Below are 24,032 nucleotides of genomic sequence, written 5' to 3'. Positions count from 1 at the left end.
TAGAGTACGACTCTCTTGTATATTTTCATTAATAGTAAGTTGTACGGTATTCATGTTTTTGGTGTGTGGATGATCTCTACAATTATTTATGAGCTTAATTCAAAAAGATCCATGAGATCGTTATAATATAGTATTGGAAAGCTTGCTTACCTATTCGAACATGTTCACGAGGGATGATTGTTTTCTAAATTGCTCACACAATGTTTTCAGGAACCTGTTATCTTCTGAGAGATTAGATTGAGACCTATTGCGACTCTCCGCGAATTATTAGCAATTTATTGCATCTGTAATTAATTTTTTTGTCGATTTCCTCTTGAACTGTGTTGGGGCATCGCCTGAACGTGGGTCCACTGAAGAACAAGATACAACCCGTCGGCTTTGGCCAATGACGTAATAGGTTACTTATAGATATTATGTGTTTACTTTCGAGCCATAGATGGTGGGTTGTCTGCTGTGGATAAGCGCCATAATTATACATTGAAAAAGTGTATGTGGTTTTAAAAGACAGCGCTAGACATTGCGGAAGATTGTTTTCGTGTGCACTGATTTAAATAATTGTTCTTTCCAATTCATTCGTTACTTAATTTCATTCTTAGTGAGTTTGAGATCATTTGGACCAATAGTTTTTTAAGTTAGAAGAATTTTTAGTTTTTCATTTTTGTTTGCAGGTATGGATTTATCTATTCCCATGAATATGGATGACGTAAAGGAGGCTATGGGCGTAGACATGATGGCAACCATTCGATTTTTGCAAATGTCTGGTCTTATTGCCGATTACGTTTGATGTCGAGAGTGCAGCGAACATATGCGCCTGATAAGTATGTCTGCTTCTCGTACTCACGATTTATTCGTATGGAGGTGTAGCAAGGATCGGCTATGGCCTCAATTAGACAAGGAACATGGTTTGATAAATCTAAGCTGACCTTAAGGGATATCATAAAAATTGCATACTGTTGTTGTTTGAGGTATCCTGTGTGGCTGTGAGTGCATGGATGTCGTGTGAGTGAGCGTACCGTTGTAGACTTGTACTCGTTTTGTAGGGAAGTTTGTGGGGAATATATAAAGTATAAAGGACCTTTGGAGGAGTCGGGTGGTATAGTCGAAATCAATGAGTCTCATTTTGGCAAAACCACGTACAAGAGGGGGGAACCTGCGGTAGAATTATGGGTTTGGGGGGCTGCAATTTCAGGTCCAGAATGTGACGATGTAGTTTTTTAAGTAGTTCCTAATCGAACGAAGGAAGCTTTGGTGAAATTAATTAAAGATCACGTTGCAGATGGTTCCGTAGTTATTTCCGATGGTTTTTCTTCATATAGCGATTTGGGGAATAGGGGTTTTCAGCATCTTGTTGTCAATCATAACATTGAATTCAGATCTTCATCAACTGATGCTTGTATCAGTAGTGTAGAAGGTTATTGTTCAGCCATAAAATCTGTTGTAGGGAGGGAGAAACGACGGATTTCGTCACTTCAGAGTCATTTAGATGAATATTCATGGAGGCGTAGCGTACCCTATACATATTGCCCATTTAAGTGTTTCATTAAAGGTGTTGGGTAAATGTATCGTCAAAAATTTCTTAGTTAATTTCAGATTGGTAGGGGGGTCGGAGGTAACTGATAATTAAGGAGAAGGTCGAGACGGTTAAAATATTGATTTGGATTTTTTTGGGGTTTATCCGTCATTCTTCATTTTCTTATGTTACGTAATTTTCTTATGTGGATTTTCTTTACTTCATTTCGTTGATATATGTTTTCATAATGTGTTTCTTGTGTATGTGGGTATATGATTTCTGTTGATGTCTTTCTAGGCGAGCTTCGGTTTTTTGCGGAGGAATTTGCGTGTGGTAAGTTTATTTTTTTATTTTTTTGTTGTACTGAATTTGTCTATTTTATTTCACTGTCGTACTACACTGTTTTGTCTTACGTATGGGTTCGTCGGCTGCAGCACGGAATACAAATTTTGCAGCTGTTGCTCTTTTCCCTTTCCCAACACTAGTATAACTACGATTTTTTCGAGTCTATACTAGTACTACCAGAGGCGACAAGTAAAATTTGTGTCCGGTACTTTAGTTTACGTATACAGGTCAACTGAAGTACGGGATACTGGTGCTAGCAAGAGGAAAAAAGCGATATATGTAACATTGACGTGATTTACCTATATAGATCAACTGAAGAACAGGATACAAATGTTATATATGGCGGTATTTTTCGCTTTTTGTAGCACTAGTATACAATTCTTCAGTTGACCTATATAGGTCAACTGAAGTACAGAACACGTATGTTATAAATGTCGTTATTTTCCATTCGCTAGTACTAGTGTCCTATTCTTCAGTTGACCAATATAGGTCAACTGAAGTATAGGATACAAATATTTTGTATGTGGATCTTTCGACCTTCAATAGTAATACGGTCTACATAAGAACAGACTATTAGTGGTAGCGGAGGCAAAAGAAACAACACATGTAAAATTTGTATCCCGTACTTCAGTTGACCTAGGAAGTTCAACTGAACAATAGGTTACTAATGCTAACGAAAATGAAGAAATCGACGTACGTTAAATTTGTATCCCGTACTACAGTATACAGCTCGACTGAAGTTCGAAATACAACACAGTATATGTCAAGTGAGATATTCTATGCTACCTCTACTTATATCCCTTTTCTTTCCTTTATTTTTTACAGAAGTACTAGGACTCAAACAAGCGATATCCTTAACACTATGGTCGAAATGTTACTGGCCGTGATATATGTCTACCATCTGCTTTCTCTCCTGCATTCCTTTGTTTGTGAACACTCCTCTCAACTGTTAAATCTGTGTAACAAATGATCTCTGGCAAATTCTGACGTCATTGGTCAAAGCCGACTGGTTGTATGCCGTTCTTCAGGACTAGGTACGTGGACTCTCGTAGGCGGAGATTCCGGCACAGTCCACGTGCTGTTCAAATGGCTCTGAGCACTGTGGGACTCAACTTCTGAGGTCATTAGTCCCCTAGAACTTAGAACTAGTTAAACCTAACTAACCCAAGGACATCACACACATCCATGTCCGAGGCAGGATTCGAACCTGCGACCGTAGCGGTCTCGCGGTTCCAGACTGCAGCGCCTAGAACCGCACGGCCACTTCGGCCGGCGTGCATGTGCTGCTGACATATTTTGACATACATTTCAGATGTGGAAACAATGTTTGTTACACCATTTAAGTACTCGTATTCTGACACACATTATCACACATGACAAACATTGTGTTGCCGATGAAGCTTATGTATTCTGAAATACATTTTAGATGTGGAAATACTGTAAAGTTACTCATCCCCTCTTAAAATGGTTCTTGATCAGTTCGTTTTTGTGCATAGCTTATTTAGTATTAGGATGTAGTGTCAACTATAGCCGATCCACGGAGGATGGCGGTTCGCACATGTCGAGCCATAGACGGGGGTGGCACTAGTGATGATTCCAAATGACAACTGCGGTACGCGCATGCGCTTGCTTTCTGCATGGAGAAAGCTTATCTAAATTATGTCTCTCGCTTGCTTCTGCAGAATTAATCACTTACCACCACTGTCAGCGATGACAACTCGCAACAAATGGAATAGAAATACAGTAAACAATTCGCTACGATCACGTTTAATGCTCGTATTAGCTACGGCATTAAGAGCAGAACGCTAACAATGCTACTGAACGCTCAATGGCTTTCGGAAAATGAGTGATGTAGGTGCGCAGAATAAGCCTAAACTCGATCGCCATCGTTCGTGACGCCAGCTATAAAATTGGAAATTTGTGGTAAGGCTTAGGGGACCAAACTGCTGAGGTCATCGGTCCCTAGGCTTACGCACTACTTCATCTAACTTAAACTAACTTACGCTAAGGACAACACACACACCCATGCCCGAGTGAGGACCCGAACCTCCGATGGGAGGAGCCGCGCGAACCGTGTCAAGGCGCCTTTGACCACACTGCTACCCCGCGCGGCTACTCCAACTATTGTTGCGTAGCATGTTATTTTGGAAACATGTGTTTTGTTCGGTTGTGGAACAATTTAGACGTGGAATTAGGATTGAGGCGCTGGATATAAGCGTCCACAGTCTTTCTTCGGCGTCAGACGGGATGTGTTAATAATACTGTGACACTTGACAAAAAGAATGTGTGTGTATTTCTATTGTATTTTAAGACATTCATTTTAGACATAGAAATACTGTATGTTTATGTTCAGTGTCTACACACACACACACACACACACACACACACAGTCCATTGAACGTGACCGGGCCGAATATCTCACGAAATAAGTGTCAAACGAGAAAACTACAAAGAACGAAACTACTCTAGCTTGAAGGGGGAAACCAGATGGCGCTATTGTTGGCCCGCTACATGGCGCTGCATAGGTCAAACGGGTATCAACTGCGTTTTTTTTAAAATAGGAACCCCCATTTTCATTACATATTCGTGTAGTACGTAAAGAAATATGAATGTTTTAGTTGGACCACTTTTTTAGCTTTGTGGTATATGGCGCTGTAATAGTCACAAACATATGGCTCACAATTTTAGACGAACAGTTGGTAACAAGTAGGTTTTTTAAATTAAAATACAGAACGTAGGTACGTTTGAACATTTTATTTCGGTTGTTCCAATGTGATAAATGTACCTTTGTGAACTTATCAATTCTGAGAACGCATGCTGTTACAGCGTGATTACCTGTAAATACCACATTAATGCAATAAATGCTCAAAATGATGTCCGTCAACCTCAATGCATTTGGCAATACGTGTAACGACATTCCTCTCAACAACGACTACTTCGCCTTCCGTAATGTTCGCACATGCATTGACAATGCGCTGACGCATGTTGTCAGGCGTTGTCGGTGGATCACGATAGCAAATATCCTTCACCTTTCCCCACAGAAAGAAATCCGGGGACGTCAGATCCAGTGAACGTGCGGGCCATGGTATGATGCTTCGATGACCAATCTACCTGTCATGAAATTGCTATTTAATACCGCTTCAACCGCACGCGAGATATGTGCCGGACATCCATCATGTTGGAAGTACATCGCCATTCTGTCATGCAGTGAAACATCTTGTAGTAACATCGGTAGACCATTACGTAGGAAATCAGCATACATTGAACCATTTAGATTGCCATCGATAAAATGGGGGCCAATTATCCTTCCTCCCATAATGCCGCACCATACATTAACCCGCCGAGGTCGCTGATGTTCCACTTGTCGCAGCCATCGTGGATTTTCCGTTGCCCAATAGCCGGTTTACGTTACCGCTGTTGGTGAATGACGCTTCGTCGCTAAATAGAACGCGTGCAAAAAATCTCTCATCGTCCCGTAATTTCTCTTGCGCCCAGTGGCAGAACTGTACATGACGTTCAGAGTCGTCGCCATGCAATTCGTGGTGCATAGAAATACGGTACAGGTGCAATCGATGTTGATGTAGCATTCTCAACACCGACGTTTTTGAGATTCCCCATTCTCGCGCAACTTGCCTTCTACTGTTGTGCGGATTAGCCGCGACAGCAGCTGAAACACCTACTTGGGCATAATCAATTGTTGCAGGTTATGGTTGACGTTTCACATGTGGTGAACACTTCCTGTTTCCTTAAATAACGTAACTATCAGGCGAACTGTCCGGACACTTGGATGATGTCGTTCAGGATACCGAGCAGCGTACATAGTACATGCCCGTTGGGAATTTTGATCAGAATAGCTATACATCAACACGATATCGACCTTTTCCGCAATTGGTAAACGGTCCATTTTAACACGGGTAATGCATCACGAAGCAAATACCGTCCGCACTGGCGGAATGTTACGTGATACCACGTACTTATACGTTTTTGACTATTACAGCGCCATCTATCACAAAGCGAAAAAAGTGGTCCAAATAAAACATTCATATTTCTTTAGTTACTAGACGAATATGTAATAAAAATGGGGGTTCCTATTTAAAAAAACGCAGTTGATATCCGTTTGACCTATGGCAGCGCCATCTAGCGGGCCAACCATAGCGCCACCTGGTTTCCCCCTTCAAGCTAGACGAGTTTCGTCTTTGTAGTTTTTTCGTTTGACGTTTACTTCGTGAGATATTTGGCCCGGTCACTATCAATGGACCACCCTATACATATATAGAATGGAATTGTTCGAGTTGTTAGGTATGAATCACTTTTGTATTTGATATGAATTTTATTATCAGTTGGTCAAATAGGACAATATAAATGCTTTCTCCTTTTAGCACTAAGTTGCATGTGTTATGATTTACCTGTATTCATGGACAGTTATTTTCAAGAAATTATTATACAATTTTTCAACTTCATCAATGATACTGTTTTCAAACTTGAAATGAATATTGACCGCAAATTTTATTGGGGAGTAATTGCGCAATAAGACTTTCACCAGTACGCCGAACTGTTTAAGGAGGTTTTAGAGTGGACACCCCATGTTAATTTTATTACACGGTTCTGTGCAACAAACATTTTTCGCCCTAAATGACGAGTTATCCAGAATCTGTTGCCATAAAGATTAGTGAATGAAAATAGGGAAAGTAAGTCAACTTTTTGACATTTTCATCCCCAAAACCTGATAACGCAAAAGTTGCAGAACTTAAACATGTTCCAAGTTCAGGTTCCTGTCGATGTAAATACCTAAGTATTTTTTGTCCGGAGCTCGTGGTCGTGCGGTAGCGTTCTCGCTCCCCGCGCCCGGGTTCCCGGGTTCGATTCCCGGCGGGGTCAGGGACTTTCTCTGCCTCGTGATGACTGGGTGTTGTGTGATGTCTTTAGGTTAGTTAGGTTTAAGTAGTTCTAAGTTCTAGGGGACTGATGACCACAGATGTTAAGTCCCATAGTGCTCAGAGCCATTTTTGGACCTAAGTATTTATAATGTTTTGTTTCATTTATTCATTAACGCGCACGCATTTTCTGTAATCGTGTCATCACGCCTTGCGTAGAACTAAAGTGCATGTGTTGTGTTTCAGTCCAATGACACTCCATTTCAAAAGACATAGTTGTTAATATGTCTAGAAAACATTATTTAAACATGGAAGTGCTGCTCCATTAGGCTTGACTATAACACTTGCGTCGCCAGCAAAGAGATCTACGAAGGGACTTCAAAAAGCACGTTACACATTTTTTATTGAATGTTGCACTACGATGTGATACACACTTGACGCTATTTTTCAGAACACCCACAAAAATGGTTCAAATGGCTCTGAGCACTATGGGACTCAACTTCTGAGGTCATTAGTCCCCTAGAACTTAGAACTAGTTAAACCTAACTAACCCAAGGACATCACACACATCCATGTCCGAGGCAGGATTCGAACCTGCGACCGTAGCGGTCTCGCGGTTCCAGACTGCAGCGCCTAGAACCGCACGGCCACTTCGGCCGGCGTGCATGTGCTGCTGACATATTTTGACATACATTTCAGATGTGGAAACAATGTTTGTTACACCATTTAAGTACTCGTATTCTGACACACATTATCACACATGACAAACATTGTGTTGCCGATGAAGCTTATGTATTCTGAAATACATTTCAGATGTGGAAATACTGTAAAGTTACTCATCCCCTCTTAAAATGGTTCTTGATCAGTTCGTTTTTGTGCATAGCTTATTTAGTATTAGGATGTAGTGTCAACTATAGCCGATCCACGGAGGATGGCGGTTCGCACATGTCGAGCCATAGACGGGGGTGGCACTAGTGATGATTCCAAATGACAACTGCGGTACGCGCATGCGCTTGCTTTCTGCATGGAGAAAGCTTATCTAAATTATGTCTCTCGCTTGCTTCTGCAGAATTAATCACTTACCACCACTGTCAGCGATGACAACTCGCAACAAATGGAATAGAAATACAGTAAACAATTCGCTACGATCACGTTTAATGCTCGTATTAGCTACGGCATTAAGAGCAGAACGCTAACAATGCTACTGAACGCTCAATGGCTTTCGGAAAATGAGTGATGTAGGTGCGCAGAATAAGCCTAAACTCGATCGCCATCGTTCGTGACGCCAGCTATAAAATTGGAAATTTGTGGTAAGGCTTAGGGGACCAAACTGCTGAGGTCATCGGTCCCTAGGCTTACGCACTACTTCATCTAACTTAAACTAACTTACGCTAAGGACAACACACACACCCATGCCCGAGTGAGGACCCGAACCTCCGATGGGAGGAGCCGCGCGAACCGTGTCAAGGCGCCTTTGACCACACTGCTACCCCGCGCGGCTACTCCAACTATTGTTGCGTAGCATGTTATTTTGGAAACATGTGTTTTGTTCGGTTGTGGAACAATTTAGACGTGGAATTAGGATTGAGGCGCTGGATATAAGCGTCCACAGTCTTTCTTCGGCGTCAGACGGGATGTGTTAATAATACTGTGACACTTGACAAAAAGAATGTGTGTGTATTTCTATTGTATTTTAAGACATTCATTTTAGACATAGAAATACTGTATGTTTATGTTCAGTGTCTACACACACACACACACACACACACACACACACACACGCAGTCCATTGAACGTGACCGGGCCGAATATCTCACGAAATAAGTGTCAAACGAGAAAACTACAAAGAACGAAACTACTCTAGCTTGAAGGGGGAAACCAGATGGCGCTATTGTTGGCCCGCTACATGGCGCTGCATAGGTCAAACGGGTATCAACTGCGTTTTTTTTAAAATAGGAACCCCCATTTTCATTACATATTCGTGTAGTACGTAAAGAAATATGAATGTTTTAGTTGGACCACTTTTTTAGCTTTGTGGTATATGGCGCTGTAATAGTCACAAACATATGGCTCACAATTTTAGACGAACAGTTGGTAACAAGTAGGTTTTTTAAATTAAAATACAGAACGTAGGTACGTTTGAACATTTTATTTCGGTTGTTCCAATGTGATAAATGTACCTTTGTGAACTTATCAATTCTGAGAACGCATGCTGTTACAGCGTGATTACCTGTAAATACCACATTAATGCAATAAATGCTCAAAATGATGTCCGTCAACCTCAATGCATTTGGCAATACGTGTAACGACATTCCTCTCAACAACGACTACTTCGCCTTCCGTAATGTTCGCACATGCATTGACAATGCGCTGACGCATGTTGTCAGGCGTTGTCGGTGGATCACGATAGCAAATATCCTTCACCTTTCCCCACAGAAAGAAATCCGGGGAGGTCAGATCCAGTGAACGTGCGGGCCATGGTATGATGCTTCGATGGCCAATCTACCTGTCATGAAATTGCTATTTAATACCGCTTCAACCGCACGCGAGATATGTGCCGGACATCCATCATGTTGGAAGTACATCGCCATTCTGTCATGCAGTGAAACATCTTGTAGTAACATCGGTAGACCATTACGTAGGAAATCAGCATACATTGAACCATTTAGATTGCCATCGATAAAATGGGGGCCAATTATCCTTCCTCCCATAATGCCGCACCATACATTAACCCGCCGAGGTCGCTGATGTTCCACTTGTCGCAGCCATCGTGGATTTTCCGTTGCCCAATAGCCGGTTTACGTTACCGCTGTTGGTGAATGACGCTTCGTCGCTAAATAGAACGCGTGCAAAAAATCTCTCATCGTCCCGTAATTTCTCTTGCGCCCAGTGGCAGAACTGTACATGACGTTCAGAGTCGTCGCCATGCAATTCGTGGTGCATAGAAATACGGTACAGGTGCAATCGATGTTGATGTAGCATTCTCAACACCGACGTTTTTGAGATTCCCCATTCTCGCGCAACTTGCCTTCTACTGTTGTGCGGATTAGCCGCGACAGCAGCTGAAACACCTACTTGGGCATAATCAATTGTTGCAGGTTATGGTTGACGTTTCACATGTGGCTGAACACTTCCTGTTTCCTTAAATAACGTAACTATCAGGCGAACTGTCCGGACACTTGGATGATGTCGTCCAGGATACCGAGCAGCGTACATAGTACATGCCCGTTGGGAATTTTGATCAGAATAGCTATACATCAACACGATATCGACCTTTTCCGCAATTGGTAAACGGTCCATTTTAACACGGGTAATGCATCACGAAGCAAATACCGTCCGCACTGGCGGAATGTTACGTGATACCACGTACTTATACGTTTTTGACTATTACAGCGCCATCTATCACAAAGCGAAAAAAGTGGTCCAAATAAAACATTCATATTTCTTTAGTTACTAGACGAATATGTAATAAAAATGGGGGTTCCTATTTAAAAAAACGCAGTTGATATCCGTTTGACCTATGGCAGCGCCATCTAGCGGGCCAACCATAGCGCCACCTGGTTTCCCCCTTCAAGCTAGACGAGTTTCGTCTTTGTAGTTTTTTCGTTTGACGTTTACTTCGTGAGATATTTGGCCCGGTCACTATCAATGGACCACCCTATACATATATAGAATGGAATTGTTCGAGTTGTTAGGTATGAATCACTTTTGTATTTGATATGAATTTTATTATCAGTTGGTCAAATAGGACAATATAAATGCTTTCTCCTTTTAGCACTAAGTTGCATGTGTTATGATTTACCTGTATTCATGGACAGTTATTTTCAAGAAATTATTATACAATTTTTCAACTTCATCAATGATACTGTTTTCAAACTTGAAATGAATATTGACCGCAAATTTTATTGGGGAGTAATTGCGCAATAAGACTTTCACCAGTACGCCGAACTGTTTAAGGAGGTTTTAGAGTGGACACCCCATGTTAATTTTATTACACGGTTCTGTGCAACAAACATTTTTCGCCCTAAATGACGAGTTATCCAGAATCTGTTGCCATAAAGATTAGTGAATGAAAATAGGGAAAGTAAGTCAACTTTTTGACATTTTCATCCCCAAAACCTGATAACGCAAAAGTTGCAGAACTTAAACATGTTCCAAGTTCAGGTTCCTGTCGATGTAAATACCTAAGTATTTTTTTGTCCGGAGCTCGTGGTCGTGCGGTAGCGTTCTCGCTCCCCGCGCCCGGGTTCCCGGGTTCGATTCCCGGCGGGGTCAGGGACTTTCTCTGCCTCGTGATGACTGGGTGTTGTGTGATGTCTTTAGGTTAGTTAGGTTTAAGTAGTTCTAAGTTCTAGGGGACTGATGACCACAGATGTTAAGTCCCATAGTGCTCAGAGCCATTTTTGGACCTAAGTATTTATAATGTTTTGTTTCATTTATTCATTTACGCGCACGCATTTTCTGTAATCGTGTCATCACGCCTTGCGTAGAACTAAAGTGCATGTGTTGTGTTTCAGTCCAATGACACTCCATTTCAAAAGACATAGTTGTTAATATGTCTAGAAAACATTATTTAAACATGGAAGTGCTGCTCCATTAGGCTTGACTATAACACTTGCGTCGCCAGCAAAGAGATCTACGAAGGGACTTCAAAAAGCACGTTACACATTTTTTATTGAATGTTGCACTACGATGTGATACACACTTGACGCTATTTTTCAGAACACCCACGCAGTATCTGTTAACAACAGTCGGAACTTCCTATCTATCGTTCAGTTACTCGACGATAGAAATCCTCTTCTGGGTCGTGGAGTCATTCGTGAACCTCTCTGTGAACGTTGTCGTGTTCGGAGTTTGGAAAATCTGTCCCTCCCTCCCTCCTTCCCCGCTCCACCAGTACGTTCTTTCATCTTGCCGAAAAGGTGGAAATCCGAAATCGCATGGTGCTGCAAGATGTGGACTGTACAGTAAATGCTTCCGAACCTACCATCGAAAACTTTGAAGCAAAATTTGTGTTCATACACTGTGTGGGATACTGGATTGTCGCACTTGCTTAATTTTCCACACCCCTTGTTCTCTATGGCATTGCACAACGATGCCAGTTTTGCACAGTGCGAGAAGGTATTAATGGTTGTACCCTTTACCGTAAACGTTATGTACACAACTCCTTCAGAGCCAAGGCACGCGGTGGCCATGACCTTCCCCGCTGATAGCGAAAGTGTGATTCCTTCTGTGGAGGTGAGGACGTGTGTATGCATTCCACAGTCGCTCTATTTCTTGCATGTGTGAAATGATGGATACAAGTCTCACCACCTCTAATTATAGGGCTCAGGAAGTCATTCCCTTCCATGCAGTAAAACTCAAGATGTTGTTTACGACTTTGCCACGGAGATGTGAGCTACAGAGTGGTCCAGCAGCGATCGCTGCAGGAAAGGTAGACAGGAGCAGAAATAATTAGCGAACATGTAACATACGAGGGTCACTCCAAAAGAAATGCACACTGTTTTTGTAAAAATACAGTTTCCATTCTGCATATGTGAACATTTTACAGTGTGTAGACCCATCCTTCCAGCTTGTTTTCAAACTTAGTTCAATCTGTTCCCGTGAGTGGCGCCGTCACAGCATATCTTCAAGATCGCTGTTAACTTGACGTTCGTCAGGAGTAACGTGCTGTCATAGAACTCCTGTGCTGTGAATACGAGACAGTGGGAAACATCAACAAGAGGTTGAAAAAGAGATATGGAGATGCTACTGTCGATCGCAGTACAGTTAGTCTACATCTACATCTACATGACTACTCTGCAATTCACATTTAAGTGCTTGGCAGAGGGTTCATCGAACCACAATCATACTATATCTCTACCATTCCACTCCCGAACAGCGCGCGGGAGAAACGAACACCTAAACCTTTCTGTTCGAGCTCTGATTTCTCTTATTTTATTTTGATGATCATTCCTACCTATGTAGGTTGGGCTCAACAAAATATTTTCGCATTCGGAAGAGAAAGTTGGTGACTGAAATTTCGTAAATAGATCTCGCCGCGACGAAAAACGTCTTTGCTTTAATGACTTCCATCCCAACTCGCGTGTCATATCTGCCACACTCTCTCCCCTATTACGTGATAATACAAAACGAGCTGCCCTTTTTTTGCACCCTTTCGATGTCCTCCGTCAATCCCACCTGGTAAGGATCCCACACCGCACAGCAATATTCTAACAGAGGACGAACGAGTGTGGTGTAAGCTGCCTCTTTAGTGGACTTGTTGCATCTTCTAATTGTCCTGCCAATGAAACGCAACCTTTGGCTCGCCTTCCCCACAATATTATCTATGTGGTCTTTCCAACTGAAGTTGTTCGTAATTTTTACACCCAGGTACTTAGTTGAATTGACAGCCTTGAGAATTGTACTATTTATCGAGTAATCGAATTCCAATGGATTTCTTTTGGAACTCATGTGGACCACCTCACACTTTTCGTTATTTAGCGTCAACTGCCACCTGCCACACCATACAGCAATCTTTTCTAAATCGCTTTGCAACTGATACTGGTCTTCGGATGACCTTACTAGACGGTAAATTACAGCATCATCTGCGAGCAACCTAAGAGAACTGCTCAGATTGTCACCCAGGTCATTTATATAGATCAGGAACAGCAGAGGTCCCAGGACGCTTCCCTGGGGAACACCTGATATCACTTCAGTTTTACTCGATGATTTGCCGTCTATTACTACGAACTGCGACCTTCCTGACAGGAAATCACGAATCCAGTCGCACAACTGAGACGATACCCCATAGGCCCGCAGCTTGATTATAAGTCGCTTGTGAGGAACGGTGTCAAAAGCTTTCCGGAAATCTAGAAATACGGAATCAACTTGAGATCCCCTGTCGATAGCGGCCATTACTTCGTGCGAATAAAGAGCTAGCTGCGTTGCACAAGAACGATGTTTTCTGAAACCATGCTGATTACGTATCAATAGATCGTTCCCTTCGAGGTGATTCATAATGTTTGAATACAGTATATGCTCCAAAACCCTACTGCAAACCGACGTCAATGATATAGGTCTGTAGTTCGATGGATTACTCCTACTACCCTTCTTAAACACTGGTGCGACCTGCGCAATTTTCCAATCTGTAGGTACAGATCTATCGGTGAGCGAGCGGTTGTATATGATTGCTAAGTAGGGAGCTATTGTGTCAGCGTAATCTGAAAGGAACCTAATCGGTATACAATCTGGACCTGAAGACTTGCCCGTATCAAGCGATTTGAGTTGCTTCGCAACCCCTAAGGTATCTACTTCTAAGAAACTCATGGTGGCCGCTGTTCGTGTTTCAAATTCTGGAATATTCCATTCGTCTTCCCTGGTGAAGGAATTTCGCAAAACTGCGTTCAATAACTCCGCTTTAGTGGCACAGTCGTCGGTAACAGTACCATCGGCACTGCGCAGCGAAGGTATTGACTGCGTCTTGCCGCTTGTGTACTTTACATACGACCAGAATTTCTTCGGATTTTCTACCAAATTTCGAGACAATGTTTCGTTGTGGAACCTATTAAAGGCATCTCGCATTGAATTCCGTGCCAAATTTCGCGCGTCTGTAAATTTTAGCCAATCTTCGGGATTTCGCGTTCTTCTGAACTTCGCATGCTTTCTCCGTTGCCTCTGCAACAGCGTTCGGACCTGTTTTGTGTACCACGGGGGATCAGTTCCATCTCTTAACAATTTATGAGGTATGAATCTCTCAATTGCTGTTGCTACTATATCTTTGAATTTGTGCCACATCTCGTCTACATTTGCATAGTCAGTTCGGAAGGAATGGAGATTGTCTCTTAGGAAGGCTTCTAGTGACACTTTATCCGCTATTTTAAATAAAATTATTTTGCTTTTGTTTCCGGTGGATTTGGAGGAAACTGTATTGAGCCTAGCTACAACGACCTTGTGATCACTAATCCCTGTATCAGTCATGATGCTCTCTATCAGCTCTGGATTGTTCGTGGTTAAGAGGTCAAGCGTGTTTTCGCAACCATTTACAATTCGCATGGGTTCGTGGACAATCAGGTTACGAGATGAAAGCGGGCACGGAAATATTCAGGATTGTCCTCGCAGCAGCAGGCCTCGTACTGCACACACTCCAGACAATGTGCAGAGAGTTAACGAGTTGGTGACTGCTGACAGACGCATCACTGAAGAAACTTCAAGCTCGACTGAGTCGTGTTCGACCACATCGGCAAAAGCAGGATGTTTTGCTGTTGCACGACAATGCACGGCCACATGTCAGTCAAAAAACCATGGAAGCGATCACAAAACTTGGATGGACAACAGTGAAACACCCGCCTTACAGTCCTGACCTGGCTCCATGTGACTGTCATCTCTTCGGGAAACTGAAAGACTCTCATCGTGGAACAAGGTTTAGCCGGCCGGTGTGGCCGTGCGGTTCTAGGCGCTTCAGTCTGGAACCGCGTGACCGCTACGGTCGCAGGTTCGAATCATGCCTCGGGCATGGATGTGTGTGATGTACTTAGGTTAGTTAGGTTTAAGTAGTTCTAAGTTCTAGGGGACTAATGACCTCATGAGTTAAGTCCCATAGTGCTCAGAGCCATTTGAACCATTTTTTTTGGAACAAGGATTGAAGATGATGACTCTCTTGTGCACACTGCCAAACAGTGCCTCCAACAGGTTGGTCCAGAATTTTACCGTGCGGGTATACAGGCGCTGGTTCCAAGATGGCGTAAGGCAGTTGAGAGGGATGGAAATTATGTGGAGATATGATCATATTGTTCCTAAAGGATGTATCTACACACTGTAAAACATTCAAACATGTAGAATAAAAGATAGACTTAAAAAAATAGTGTGAATTTCTTTTGGAGTGACCCTCGTTGTAAACAGAAGATTTATTTAACTTGTATTTGTCCAAGTGAAGACTCATTACAAATAATGCAGTAAGAATTAGAGTCCAGTGATCAGTGTCAACCAGGAAAAGGTTAGCTGTACTAAGCATGGTCGATGGTCATAGGGAAGAGTCTCCAAGTGTAAGTAGGCTGAGCCGCTCCCACCAGTTATCCTACGTTGCTGTGCCAGAGGGGTCTCATGGTTCACAGCTGCTACAGGTGTGGCACAGTTGGCGCACACCATTAGGTCCGCCAGATCCTGTGCGACTGCTGTCGCCATCAGGCAGAAACTGACAATTCCGTTGCCAGTTGTGGCGCTTGTGGGTTGGTATTGTTACATGATACCACACAAGCAAATTCAGAGATACCACAGACCTTGCGCCATTGTGTTCAGGTGATTATGACTGACTGCAGAGCCCAGCATTAGCACAATTCCTGATACTGCTACCGACCGCAGACCATGGAATGAGCACTGTCTATTCACCGTTGACTGTAAGAGTCAATGGTGAATATGCTGTCTAAGAAATTCCATATGACTGTGAAACCCGGAACCGCCCACGGTGACCGAGCGGTTCTAGGCGCTTCAGTCCGGAACCGCGCGACTGCTACAGTCGCAGGTTCGAATCCTGCCTCGGGTATGGATGTGTGTGATGTCCTTAGGTTTGTAAGATTTAAGTAGTTCTAAGTTCTAGGGGACCGATGACCTCAGATGTTGAGTCCCATAGTGCTCAGAGCCAATTGAATTGTGAAACCTGGCCATGAGATGCGCATCTGCTGAGTGGTCTCCATGACAGTGACTGTACTGCTGCAAACCAGTCGCTAGGTTACCTGTGCAGTCGTCTTTGGTCGATGTCGGTGGCCTTCCTTCCCTGTTAGCAACACCCACGTCTGCGCGGCTTTAATCAAATTGCGGCACCGTTTTTACTACGGCTGGGCGTGATATTCCATGTGTTGTGGTCTTCAGTCCTCAGATTGGTTTGATGCAGCCCTCCATGCTACCCTATCCTGTGCAAGCTTCTTCATCTCCCAATACTTACGGCTACCTACATCCTTCTGAATCTGCTTAGTGTATTCATCTCTTGGTCTCCCTCTACGATTTTTAACCTCCACGCTGCCCTCCAATGCTAAATTTGTGATCCCTTTATGCCTCAGAACATGTCCTACCAACCGGATCCTTCTTTTTCTCAAGTTGTGCCACAAACTCCTCTTCTCCCCAATTCTATTCGATACCTCCTCATTAGTTATGTGATCTACCCATCTAATCTTCAGCATTCTTCTGTAGCACCACATTTCGAAAGCTTCCATTCTCTTCTTGTCCGAACTATTTATCGCCCATGTTTCACTTCCATACATGGCTACACTCCATACAAATACTTTCAGAAACGACTTCCTGACACTTAAATCTTTAAGTGTCTCATTTCCTAATCTAATTCCCTCAGCATCACCCGACTTATTTAGACTACATTCCATTATCCTCGTTTTGCTTTTGTTGATGTTCATCTTATATTCTCCTTTCAAGACACTGTGTACTCCGTTCAGCTGGTCTTCCAGGTCCTTTGCTTCCTCTGACAGAATTACAATGTCATCGGCGAACCTTAAAGTTTTTATTTCTTCTCCATGGATTTTAACACCTACTCCGAATTTTTTCTTTTGTTTCCTTTATTGCTTGCTCAATATACAGATTGAATAACATCGAGGAGAGGCTACAATCCTGTCTCACTCCCTTCCCAACCACTGCTTCGCTTTCATGTCCCTCGACTCTTATAACTGCCACCTGGTTTCTGTAGAAATTGTAAATAGCCTTTAGCTCCCTGTATTTTACCCCTGCCACCTTCAGAATTTGAAAGAGAGTATTCCAGTCAACATTGTCAAAAACTTTCTCTAAGTCTACAAATGCTAGAAACGTAGGTTTGCCTTTTCTTAATCTAGCTTCTAAGATAAGTCGTAGGGTCAGTAGTATTTGGTCCATATACCGCCAGAATTTCACGCTGAATCTGTGTGCAGTTTAGACGTGCTCCTCACAAGAATCGTACTGCCGCGCATATTTCGTCTTTGGAATAAGTATCCAGTTGCCACGCGATTTCACACGCAAACTGTGATGCACCTATTATGCGAGTCACAGCAGAATAGCGTCGTAACGAAACCTGGAACGTATGATATTTTCTGACAGTAAGTCAGTCTTGTCGTCCGATGTCCGTGTGTAACTAACTTTCTGAAATCTCTACGTGATTCTGGCGTTATCTGGCTATTAACTATTTAGTTCATTAGGTAGTTACAGGTCCTATAGGTCATTCGAGCGATTCGTTTATCGAAACGATGTGGAACGGGTCAGTTTGTAGGATATGTATACATGATTAGTGTCAACATTAACGAACAAACTATCATTTTATTCCTAATCATGTAACTACACTTTCTTTCTTTTTTTTTTTTTTTTTTTTTTTTTTCAAGCCTCCAATTTTGAAGTAGAAATTCGTCAATTGAGTAGAAAGAGTTGTCCAGGAGACCCGATTTTAAATTAGATTTAAAACTTGCTTCGCTCCATGTCGGACTTACGTTATTTGGCAAAAAATCAAAAAATTACGTTGCTGCGTACTGAACTCCTCTCTGAGCCATTTACAGCTTTTAGCAATGGGTAACAAACATCATTTTTCCATCTAGTGCTGTAGGTACGTACATCACTGTTCATCTCAGATTGTCATGGATTACTTATGATGAATTTCATTAGCGAAAATATATACTGTGACGGCACAGTTAAAATGCCTAGCTCCTTGAAGAGGTACCTACATGACGTTCTTGGGTGAGAAACACATGATATTTTTACTGCTCGCATTTGTGCAAGCAATAATTTCTTTCTAGGTGATTAGTTACCCCAAAAAATTACTTCGTACATTACTGGGAGGAAATTTGCAAAATATGTCAGGAGGTTGATATGTTGGTTTCCAAGATTAGCAATTATACGAAGAGCACAAGTAGCTAAATTTGGGTGAGAAGTTCAGTAATATGCTTCTTCCAGTCCATGTTTTCATCTATATGTAAGCCCAAAAATTTGGAGCATTCTATCCTGCTGCTGACTCCTGCTCATGAGCTACATCAATTGTTTGTAAGACTATTTGTTGTACAGAGCTGAATGCAGTGCGTTTTTTCAGAGTTTATAGGGGCTCCATTTTCAGAGACTCACTTCATAATTCTTTGGAAAATATCATCTATTTGTTGTTGTTGTTGTGACAGCAACAATCATCTATTTACTGGCTCAAAATCTCAGCACTATGCGACTTAACTTCTGAGGTCATCAGTCGCCTAGAACTAAGAACTAATTAAACCTAACTAACCTAAGGACATCAACACAAATCCATGCCCGAGGCAGGATTCGAACCTGCGACTGTAGCGGTCGTTCGGCTCCAGACTGTAGCGCCTAGAACCGCACGGCCACTCCGGCCGGCATCTATTTACTCCTCTGCTGCTTTCTCTCTAACGCCATTTATTATAACACTACTATAGTCTGCAAAGAATACCATTTTCTTTGTTAAATGTTAATAGGTGGGTCATTCACATATGTAAGGAATAAGAGAGGATCCAAACTAGAGTACCATGGGACTCCCTTCGTGATTTTATCCCAGTCACTAAAATATTCTGTTGTTGTGATGTTCAGTCCAAAGACTGGTTTGATGCAGCTCTCCTTCCTACTCTATCCTGTGCAAGTCTCTTCATCTCCGAGTAACTACTGCAACCTACAGCCTTCTGAATCTGCTTACTGCGTTCATCTCTTGGTCCGTCTCCGCGATTTTTATCCTGCACGCATCCCTCCGATACTACATTGGTGATCCCTTGATGCCTCAGAACGTGTTCTGTCAATCAATCCCTTCTGTCAAGTTGTGCCACAAATTCCTCTTCTCCACAATTCTATTCATTACCTCCTCATTAATTACGTGATCTACCCATCTAACCTTCAGCATTCTGCTGTAGCACCGCATTTCAAAGGCTTCTATTCTCTTCTTGTCTAAACTGTTTCTCTTCCATGTTTTACTTCCATACATGGCTACACTCGATACAAATACCTTCAGAAAGGACTTCCTGACACTGAAATCTATACTCAACCTTAACCAATTTCTCTTCTTCAGAAATAATTTCCTTGTCATCGCCAGTCTACATTTTATATCCTCTCTACTTCGACCATCATCAGTTATATTGCTTCTCAAATAGCAAAACTCATATACTACTTTAAGTGTATCATTTCCTAATCTGATTCCGCAGCATCAACTGATTTAATTCGACTTCATTCCATTATCCTTGGTTTGCTTTTGTTGATGTTCATCTTATATTCTCCTTTCAAGACACTATCCATTCCGTTCAACTGGTCTTCCAGGTCCTTTGCTTCCTCTGACAGAATTACAATGTCATCGGCAAAATCTCACAATTTTTATTTCTTCTCCTTGTATTTTAATTCCTACTCCAATTTTTTTGTTTCCTTTACTGCTTGCTCAATATATAGATCAAATAACATCGGGGTAGGGTACAAACCTGTCTCACTCCCTTCCCAACCACTGCTTCCCTTTCGTGCCCCTCAACTCTTATAACTGCGGTCTAGTTTCTTTTCTACCTTTCTGATATTGTGTGAGTTATTCAGCACAACCTTTAGCATTCTGTTTGTTACTTACACTACTGGCCATTAAAATTGCTACATCACGAAGATGACGTGATACAGACGCGAAATTTAACCGACAGGAAGAAGATGCTGTGATATGCAAATGATTAGCTTTTCAGAGCATTCACACAAGGTCGGCGCCTGTGGCGACACCTACAACGTACTGACATGAGGAAAGTTTCCAACCGATTTCTCATACACAAACAGCAGTTGACCGGCGTTGCCTGGTGAAAAGTTGTTGTGATGCCTCGTGTAAGGAGGAGAAATGCGTACCATCACGTTTCCGACTTTGATAAAGGTCGGCTTGTAGCCTATCGCAATTGCGGTTTATCGTATCGCGACATTGCTGCTCGCGTTGGTCGAGAACCAATGACTGTTAGCAGAATATGGAATCGGTGGGTTCAGGAGGGTAATACGGAACGCCGTGCTGAATCTCAACGGCCTCGTATCACTAGCAGTGGAGATGACAGCCATCTTATAAGCATGGCTGTAACGGATCGTGCAGCCACGTCTCGATCCCTGAGGTAACAGAAGGGGACGTCTGCAAGACAACAACCATATGCACGAACAGTTTGACGACGTTTGCAGCAGCATGGACTATCAGCTCGGAGACCATGGCTACGGTTACCCTTGACGCTATATCACAGGCAGGAGCGCCTGCGATGGTGTACTCAATGACGAACCTGGGTGCACGAATGGCATAACGTCATTTTTTCGGATGAATCCACATTTTGTTTACAACATCATGATGGTCGCATCCGTGTTTGGCGACATCGCCGTGAATGCACATTGGAAGCATGTATTCGTCATCGCCATACTGGTGTATCACCCGGCGTGATGGTATGGGGTGCCATTGGTTACACGTCTCGGTCACCTCTTGTTCGCATTGACGGCACTTTGAACAGTGGACGTTACATTTCAGACGTATTACGACCCGTGGCTCTACCCTTCATTCTATCCCTGCGAAACCCTACATTTCAGCAAGATAATTCACGACCGCATGTTGCAGGCCCTGTACGGGCTTTTCTGGATACAGAAAATGTTCGACTGCTGCCCTGGCCAGCACATTCTGCAGATCTGTCACCAATTGAAAACGTCTGGTCAATGGTGGCTGAGTAACTGGCTCGTCACAATACGCCAGTGACTACTCTTGATGAACTGTGGTATCGTGTGGAAGCTGCATGGGCAGCTGTACCTGTACACACCATCCAAGCTCTGTTTGACTCAATGCCCTGGCGTATCAAGGCCGTTATTACGGCCAGAGGTAGTTGTTCTGTGTACTGATTTCTCAGGATCTATGCACCCAAATTGCGTGAAAATGTAATCACATCTCAGTTTAAGTATAACATATTTGTCCAATGAATACCCGTTTATCATCTGCATTTTCTCTTGGTGTAGCAATTTTAATGGCCAGTAGTGTATAATTCAGATCAGCTGTGTGGAAAGCCACCAGGTCCATAAACGACAGTTTTTCTAAGAGAACATCATGATCTACGCAGTCGAATGCCTTGTGTCACTGTGCCGACTCACCAGGAAGAAAAGCACTTGTTGGATAGTACTCTGCAGATACACTGTTGGCGGAACTCACCCTGTCGTGCGCGCCGTTCAGGGCCATGCTGGAGCTGATGGCGACCAGGGGCGCTCGGAACTTGTGCCCCAATGCCGCCATGCAGTCGTAGTGGAAGTCCTCCGAGATAACCAAGTCGAACCGTGACCCGGAGGTGGCGAGACGCTTCACCTGCGGCAGGTCGTACACTTCCGCGCACACGTTCCTGAGGATGTACTTCATTAAGAAGGGCCCGAAGAATGGAGTCCGTATTACGTTGATCGAGTCCATGGTCAACTGCAAAATGATCACAGTTCAAAGTAAATCAATGTATCCAAAAAAACTAAGGGAGGAGGTAGGAGACGAGGTATTTGCAGAAGTAAAGGTGTGAGGACGGGGCGTGAGTCGTGCTTGGGTAGCTCAGTTGGTAGAGCATTTGCCCGCGAAAGGCAAAGGTCCCGAGTTCGAGTCTCGGTCCGGCACACAGTTTTGATCTGCCAGGAAGTTTCAAATCAGCGCACACTCCGCTGCAGAGTGAAATCTCGTTCTGGAAACATCCTCCAGGCTGTGGCTACGCCATGTCTCCGCAGTATCCTTTCTTTCAGGAGTGTTAGATCTGCAAGGTTCGCAGGAGAGCTTCTGTGAAGTTTGGAAGGTTGGAGACGAGGTACTGGCAGAGGTAAAGCTGTGAGGACGGGGCGTGAGTCGTGCTTGGGTAGGTCAGTTGGTAGAGTACTTGCCCGCGAAAGGCAAATGTCCCGAGTTCGAAAGGCAAATGTCCCGAGTTCGAGTCTCGGTCCGGCACACAGTTTTGATCTGACAGGAAGTTTCAGTGAACTAACAGTAACCATTGTCATAATATAAGCTTGCTTTTCTTCTTTACTTCTGTTTATTGAACTAGGAATGGGAAAACGGGTTTTTTAGTTCCAAAAAATCGGCATTTTTCGGTATTTATTTGGCCTCGGTTGTAATAGGTATTTCTAATTTTTTACAAATATCTGGGTAAAAAGACGAGCGTATGAACATGCCATAACAACACTGCTAACATTTTTGGCTTTCAAGTAAAAAATATTTTTTTAAAAACGACTAATAATTTGCTCCTAAAATTTCAATTGCCTTGAAATAATTCATTATTATAGAAACCAGGAAAAGCGATCAGCACAACTTCTTTAACAACGCCTACAGTTAAAAAGTAGCAACAATCGCATGGCATAAGAATTGGTACAGTACATTAGCGACAATGACGTATCTACTCCCGTGTGGTGTGGACTATTAGATGGCTGTGGCAAGCAGTGTGCAAGGCTTGCCCCCACCTGGTGTGTACAGTGGTTTCTGGCTGCTGTCCTCATACATAGGTTGTATTGCACAATGGTACCACCCGTAGTTTGGAAGTATTATATAAAGACCGATAGTAATGAAGTGCAATACTTAATTTGCTTTAACATATTAAAAATGGGACGAGACACAACAAATTGCGACGTCATATAAGGGGAAGGCATCCACAATTGTCCTTTGAAGAGAAAGTAAATTTAACTGATATACTCACAATTTTATTGACGTGCTATAAACTTGGGGTATTAATTGAACCATTAATATCGTGGTTGCTTCAGTGTGAAAAGTTGACACCATCCAAAATTGGCGATGCACAGAAGACATCAACTTGTGAGCTTTCGCTCTCGCTATCTCTGCGGCTTTCAGCACCGCATTCTTTGCCGGAGACAATAAGACCGATTTCTGCAGGAAACTCAACCCAGTATCGAGCATAAACTCCTACTCTTTCACCCCCACTAAAATTCTACATTCATTTTTCGAAATCTACGTTTATTACTGAACATAATAACAATAAAAAACCGAAAATCGGTCATCTCAGAAACCGGTTACTTCTGAGCTGTTTTAACAGTCAGGTTGAACAGGAAACGAAAAGAACGGGTGTAACCGACAACCGGTTGTTCCAGGGATGTCCGCCATCCCCGTGTTGAATCATACTGTCAACAGCTAGCTACAAACGTAAAATCATTAGCGAATCCGGTAATGCTTCGCAATTGCTAAATATGTATGGGATTTGGATACACATCCTAAACTCCTTCCCAACTCTCTCGCCATCTCCTCCCCCTTCTCTTTGTCCATACCCTCCTCCTCCCCCTTATCTCTCTCCATCTCCTACTTCCTCTTCTTATGTCCATTCATCCCTCCCCCCCTCTTTGTCCATCTCCTCTTCCCTCTCCCCCTGATC

The 24,032-nt window shown here is 42.9% G+C and overlaps 1 protein-coding gene across 2 annotated transcripts in view; it reads right to left on the bottom strand.

The window, feature by feature from the left end:
- Positions 1 to 24,032, bottom strand: part of LOC126262604 (UDP-glucosyltransferase 2-like) — a 128,979-nt gene that overhangs the window by 40,574 nt on the left and 64,373 nt on the right. The window contains exon 3 of one of the 2 annotated variants that reach the window (XM_049959353.1): positions 21,842 to 22,096. The exons of the other annotated variant lie outside the window; for it this stretch is intronic. Within the exon in view, the coding sequence (XP_049815310.1) occupies positions 21,842 to 22,096 (255 nt within the window). The remainder of the gene's footprint in view (positions 1 to 21,841; positions 22,097 to 24,032) is intronic. 2 annotated transcript variants of the gene reach the window in all.

Source organism: Schistocerca nitens, chromosome 6 (genome assembly GCF_023898315.1).
Source record: "Schistocerca nitens isolate TAMUIC-IGC-003100 chromosome 6, iqSchNite1.1, whole genome shotgun sequence".
Taxonomy (NCBI): domain Eukaryota; kingdom Metazoa; phylum Arthropoda; class Insecta; order Orthoptera; family Acrididae; genus Schistocerca; species Schistocerca nitens.
The sequence above is the reverse complement of the archived record's forward strand: the minus strand, read 5'-3'. Positions and strand labels throughout refer to the sequence as shown.